Source organism: Manis pentadactyla, chromosome 15 (assembly GCF_030020395.1).
Source record: "Manis pentadactyla isolate mManPen7 chromosome 15, mManPen7.hap1, whole genome shotgun sequence".
In the NCBI taxonomy this organism is placed as follows: domain Eukaryota; kingdom Metazoa; phylum Chordata; class Mammalia; order Pholidota; family Manidae; genus Manis; species Manis pentadactyla.
In genome coordinates this window covers 16,138,442-16,145,341 of record NC_080033.1, presented here as the reverse complement: position 1 = coordinate 16,145,341, position 6,900 = coordinate 16,138,442, and the positions used below count along the sequence as shown (strand labels likewise).

At 38.8% G+C, this 6,900-nt stretch overlaps 1 protein-coding gene across 6 annotated transcripts in view; it reads right to left on the bottom strand.

Annotated features, from left to right (window-relative positions):
- Window positions 1-348: 348 nt before the first annotated feature.
- Window positions 349-6,900, bottom strand: part of ZNF567 (zinc finger protein 567) — a 30,826-nt gene continuing 24,274 nt past the window's right edge. For all 6 annotated transcript variants that reach the window (XM_036885716.2, XM_057493461.1, XM_057493460.1 and 3 more), the window contains one exon: window positions 349-2,679. In XM_036885716.2, the coding sequence (XP_036741611.1) occupies window positions 959-2,679 (1,721 nt within the window). In that variant the 3' untranslated portion in view covers window positions 349-958. The remainder of the gene's footprint in view (window positions 2,680-6,900) is intronic.

The window sequence follows — 6,900 nt, the reverse complement described above, 5'->3', positions numbered from 1 at the left end:
CAATAATCACAACTATAGGATTCCCTCCAATACATATTCTCTGGTTTTGTCTAAGTTTTAAGCCACAGCTAAAGGTCTTTCTATTTTACACATATTCATGCTTAAAGCCTTCTCACAATATTATAAGGATTTATTTTTAGTAGGAATTCCCCAGTTGAATGACTGGTAAAGACCTTTACCATATTGATTACAGTTAGACTGTTACTCTCCAAAGTGAATCACCTCATTTTGAGCAAGGTCTGAGAGGTGTTTGGTAGTATCTACCATATCTGAAAAATTTACATACACCCTTGGACTACTTCCAGTCTTAGTATAAAATCAACAGAACTATATATACATACACATATACAATATTTAATAGTATTTTATTACAACATGAATTATAAAAAAACAAATCCATCAAGAGGATAAATAGTGGTATATTCTTAAAATGGAATAGTATACAGAATGAAAATGAATACATTACTGCCACATGCAATAATGCATGAAATCTTAAAAATGTTGAATCAGGACACAAAAGAATTCATGACATGACAAAATATATATACAATTGAAAGACATGCAAAAACTACATGATATTGGAAGAGAGGGAAGTAGTAATCTTTGGGGAAGTAACACATTTTATTCCAGAGTGCAATAAGAAATATACTTCATATTTTATTTCTTTTATGGAGACTGATGCTTATAACCAGTATGTATCTTGCTTCTGCAAACGGAGTCAGCAGAACCCGAAAACTTAAAAAATTAGCTTAATAGCTGATATGGTTCAATAACCATGATCATACCCATTTTATATGTTAGTAAACAGTAGATAAATAGTTATGTGGTAAGGTAAGGTACTTTAAAAACTATTATTACATTTGTGATTAAAAGTACCTGTTACCATATGTAGCATGCTTAAAAAAAAAACTAAAGTTTTACAATAACTTGAAAAGGCTTCACAAAGATATCACATCATTTATTGCATTTCTGTGTTTTCTCCCTTGTGAGTTCTTTGATGGACAATGAGGTTTCTCTTATAACTGAAGGACTTACCACACTCAGTACAAATATAGGGTTTCTCCCCAGTGTGAGTTCTCTGGTGTACAATGAGATTTGTCTTCTGGCGGAAGCATTTCCCACATTCATTACATTTATATGGTTTCTCTCCTGTATGAGTTCTTTGATGATGAATGAGATATGACTTCCTGCTAAAGGCTTTCCCACACTGAGGACATTCATAGGATTTCTGCCCTGTATGTATTTTCTGATGTACAGTGAGGGTTGCTTTCTGGCGAAAGGACTTCCCACATTCATTACAAATATAGGGTTTCTCCCCTGTATGAATTCTCTGATGTAGATTGAGATTTGTCTTCTGACTGAAGGATTTCCCACATTCATTACATTCATATGGTTTCTCTCCTGTGTGAGTTCTGTGGTGATCAATGAGGTATGACTTCATCCTAAAAGCCTTCCCACAATGAGGACATTCATAGGATTTTTCCCCTGTATGTGTTCTCTGATGTGCTACAAGGGTTGTCTTCTGGCGGAAGGACTTCCCACATTCACTACAAATATAGGGTTTTTCCTCATTATGAGTTTTCTCATGAAGAGCAAGGGTTGTCTTCTGGGAGAAGGATTTCCCACATTCACTACAAATATAGGGTTTTTCCCCTGTATGAGTTCTCTGATGTACAGTAAGGTTTGCCTTCTGGTGAAAGGACTTCCCACATTCTTTACAAATATAGGGTTTCTCTCCTGTATGAATTCTCTGATGTAGAGAGAGTGTTGTCTTCTGGCGGAAGGACTTCCCACAGTCATTACACTCATATGGTTTCTCTCCGGTATGTGTTCTCTGATGACGAATGAGGTGTGACTTCAATCTGAAGGCATTCCTACACTGTGGACATTCATATGATTTCTCCCCTGTATGTGTTCTCTGATGATCAGTGAGGGCTGTCTTTAAGCGGAAGGACTTACCACATTCATTACAAACAAAGGGTTTCTCCCCTGTGTGAGTTCTCTGATGATCAATGAGATAAGACTTCCTTCTAAATGAATTTCCACATTGATGACATTGATAGGGTTTTTCCTCTGTGTGAATTCCCTGATGCAGAATCAATACTGACTTCCTACAGAAGGACTTTCCACATTCGGTACATGTATGCTTTTTTTCAATATTGGTTGCCCTTCTCCTGTTATTGTATTCAGATGGATTTTCCCTTCTGTAAGCTCTATTATGTGTAATTAAGCCTCCCTTTTTAAGGAAGGATTTCTCACAGTTATTATATCCAAATGAGTGTGCTGAAGTTTCCATCTTCTGATACTGCATAAGCATTTCATTATGACTGACAACCCTGCCACATTGAATATGGGATGTGGCTCCAGGATGAGCTGTCTCTGGCTTAGTATTGAGGAGTGATTTCCCATATCCATTATATTCACTAAATCTCTTTCTTGCAGGGCTTAGATTACTGATGATTAATTCTGAAACACTTTTAAAAATCTTTCCATGAGTTTCATATTCAGGAGGTAGACTTTTAGAACTAACAGAGTTTTTGCTTAACATAAATGTCTTTTCATATGCATTATTATTCTCCTTAATGAGTTTTTTGTGGTTGATGAATAAAACTGATGTAGAATACTTATCTTGGTGTTCCTTGAATTTCACTAAAAAGTCTTCAGCTTTCCAGTTTTCTTCTAGAAAAGAATATAATTAATAACAAGTTGTGAATCCTCACACATTTACTATGGAAAGAAATTGTATGAGGACCTAGTATATGTGGCCAAAGACAACCCAGGACAAATTACTCACTACCTGGGAAAAGACACAGAACCCAAATAAAAACTCTGCTTTACTGTGGAAAAGGATGGAGAAATAAACAATGAACAGTGGTAACTGTTGCACTTTGTACTAGAACTTCATATGAAAAATGAATGCAAGAAGCAGTGAGACAAAAAGTAGTTGACAGAGGGATTGATTGGACTGGTGGATTTAGAGACAATGAAGTGAAACTTTCAAGGGCATAAAGTTTTAAGTAGGATGGACAAACAAAAGAAATCAGAAAAGGTTGTTCAGAGAGAATACTAGAGGAAGTATTACTTTTGGAGGACACAGATCAGAGCCTATAATTATATATATTCACCCCTAGATGGTGAGGGAAAATATTTCCAGTTTTTCCACCACTCCTTTCAATGTAGACTTCAATGGATAATTAATCTTTCCAAGCATGAATTTTTCATGTTTAGGGAAACAATCTTATAGTCTAGCCTCTAGTTCTCCACATAACTGGGAATCATTTTCTCTCACATTTTCTTTTGTGAGAGAAGAACTAAGAAAACACATCCAACAGAAACTTTAAACAAACTAGGGGTATATTCACTGGTACAGTCAGATTGCTGTTAACTATCAATCCTTTCAGAGCTGTTCAGTAATAAAACTCTAATGACCATCAATTTTAACTATTCATCTTTTCAATAGCTGATTTATTTTTTCAGGCTTAAAGAGAGTAGTTCAAGTCTTTCCCCCATACAGTTATATTCCTTAACTCCAGTTTTCTACATGGCAGATCAGAAATGCCAGATTTTTCATTCTGGTTGTGTATCATTCATTAACCTTAACCTTCATTTACCTAATAAATTTACAGTTATAATTGACTTCTGTTGCTTTGTAATCATCCACATCTAGGAGAACAATGTTAAATCTAGGCTCAAAAATCTATTTTTTCCTTGAGTCCATCACTCCCAACACTAACATACATGGAATTCCTCCTGTAAACAAAACTTTACATCACCTAGATTCACTTTTTATATGCAAACAAGTTTTGAGGGTTGTCCACATACCTAAAAAATCTCAGCCATAACAAATAAGGCCTAGTATTTATTGTCCTGTAAGTATCTCACTTATTCCTAATCACATGCTTTGCTTATGTTCTTTTACTCAGTTGGCTTGCCTTCCAGTCTTATTTCTACACATATGTAGGGAATCTTCAAGGAAATCCTACTGTTTCATGCTAACAAAAACCATTTGCGAGGCGGAGCCAACATGGCGGCGTGAGTAGGACAGTGGGAATCTCCTCCCAAAAACATATATACTTTTGAAAATACAACAAACACAACTAGCCCTAAAAGAGAGACCAGAAGACGCAGGACAGTGGCCAGACTGCAGCTACACCAGCGAGAACCCAGCGACTGGTGAAAGGGGTAAGATACAAGCCCCGGCCCTGCGGGACACGAGCACCCCTCCTCCCAGCTCCCAGCGGGAGAACAATAGGCAGAGCGGGAGGGAGACGGAGCCCAGGACTGCCGAACACACAGCCCCAGCCATCCGGGCCAGAGCGCAGACACAGTATATGCCCAGGGGGCCCTGGATACTGGGAGAACAGGGAGTAAGACCTCTGAGCGGGTGCTGAAGCTGATGCCCCTGTGACAAAGAAAAGCGGGAGCTTTTTGAAAGTCTTAAAGGGACAGGGACTTAACAGCTTGACGGAAAAAACCCAGGTCACAGTACAGCAGCTGGAAATTACAGGGAAAACCGGGTACACTAACCCCCTGGGCAACAGCTCTGAGACCCCTCACGGAGGCAAACAGTCAAGCAGCCCCCCCATCCATCACCCCACCGGGCGCTGCGAAAGCAGAGAAGCAGCCTGAGACAAATTCCGCCCACAGAAAGGGAAATTTCTCCCTCCCAGCCAGGCAAGACACAAAGACCCACTCTACACGCAATTACCCAACACAAGCCACTAGGGGTCGCAGTTGCCCCAGTAAAGAAAGGCCAGTAGTAAGTGAAAATTTTGGCCCTCCCAGCTGACAGTCAATAGCACCTGTCAACATGAAAAGGCAAAAAAATATGATCCAGACAAGACTAACCCAGACAGCTTCGGCATCTGCTACATCTTCCCCTGAGAAGGAATCTGGGGAGATAGATTTAGCCAGTCTACCTGAAAAAGAATTCAAAACAAAAGTCATAACCATGCTGATGGACTTGCAGAGAAATATGCAAGAACTAAGGAAGGAGAATTCAGAAATAAAACAAGCTCTGGAAGGACTTCAAAACAGAATGGACGAGATGCAAGAGACCATTAATGGACTAGAAAACAGAGAACAGGAACGCAGAGAAGCTGATGCAGAGAGAGATAAAAGGATCTCCAGGAATGAAAGAATTTTAAGAGAGCTGAGTGATCAATATAAAAGAAATAATATAAGAATCATAGGCATTCCAGAAGAAGTAGAGAGAGAAAAGGGGATAGAAAATGTCTTTGAAGAAATAATTGCTGAAAATTTCCCCAAACTAGGGGAAGAAATGGCCTCTCAGACCACAGAGGTACACAGAACTCCCATGACAAGGGATCCAAGGAGGGCAACACCAAGACACATAATAATTAAAATGGCAAAGATCAAAGACAAGGACAAAGTATTACAAGCAGCCAGAGAGAAAAAAAAGGTTACCTACAAAGGAAAACCCTTCAGGCTATCATCAGACTTCTCAAAAGAAACCCTACAGGCCAGAAGAGAATGGCATGATATACTTAATGCAATGAAACAGAACGGCCTCGAACCAAGACTACTGTATCCAGCACGAATATCATTTAAATATGAAGGAGGGATTAAACAATTCCCAGACAAGCAAAAGTTGAGGGAATTTGCCTCCCACAAACCACCTCTACAGGGCATCCTACAGGGACTGCTCTAGATGGGAGCACTCCTAAAAAGAGCACACAACAAAACACCCAACATATGAAGAAGGGAGGAGGAGGAATAAGAAGGGAGAGAAATAAAGAATCATCAGATTGTGTTTATAATAGCTCAACAAGCGAGTTAAGTTAGACAGTAAGATAGTAAAGAAGCTAACCCTAAACCTTTGGTAACCACAAACTTAAAGCCTGCAATGGCAATAAATTCATACCTTTCAATAATCACCCTAAATGTAAATGGACTGAATGCACCAATCAAAAGACACAGAGTAATAGAATGGATAAAAAAGCAAGATCCATCCATATGCTGCTTACAAGAGACTCACCTCAAACCCAAAGACGCGCACAGACTTAAAGTCAAGGGATGGAAAAAGATATTTCAAGCAAACAACAGAGAGAAGAAAGCAGGTGTTGCAATTCTGGTATCAGACAAAACAGACTTCAAAATAAAGAGAGTAACAAAAGACAAAGAAGGACATTACATAATGATAAAGGGCTCAGTCCATCAAGAGGATATAACCATTATAAATATATATGCACCCAATACAGGAGCACCAACATACCTGAAACAAATATTAACAGAACTAAAGGAGGAAATAGAATGCAATGCATTCATTCTAGGAGACTTCAACACACCACTCACTCCAAAGGACAGATCCACCAGACAGAAAATAAGTAAGGACACAGAGGCACTGAACAACACACTAGAACAGATGGACCTAATAGACATCTACAGAACTCTACATCCAAAAGCAACAGGATACACGTTCTCCTCAAGTGCACATGGAACATTCTCCAGAATAGACCACATACTAGGACACAAAAAGAGCCTCAGTAAATTCCAAAATATTGAAATCCTACCAACCAACTTTTCAGACCACAAAGGCATTAAACTAGAAATAAACTGTTCAAAGAAAGCAAAAAGGCTCACAAACACATGGAGGCTAAACAACACGCTCCTAAATAATCAATGGATCAATGACCAAATCAAAATGGAGATCCAGCAATATATGGAAACAAATGACAACAACAACACTAAGCCCCAACTTCTGTGGGACGCAGCAAAAGCAGTCTTAAGAGGAAAGTATATAGCACTCCAAGCATATTTAAAAAAGGAAGAGCAATCCCAAATGAACGGTCTAATGTCACAACTATCAAAATTGGAAAAAGAAGAACAAATGAGGCCTAAGGTCAGCAGAAGGAGGGACATAATAAAGATCAGAGAAGA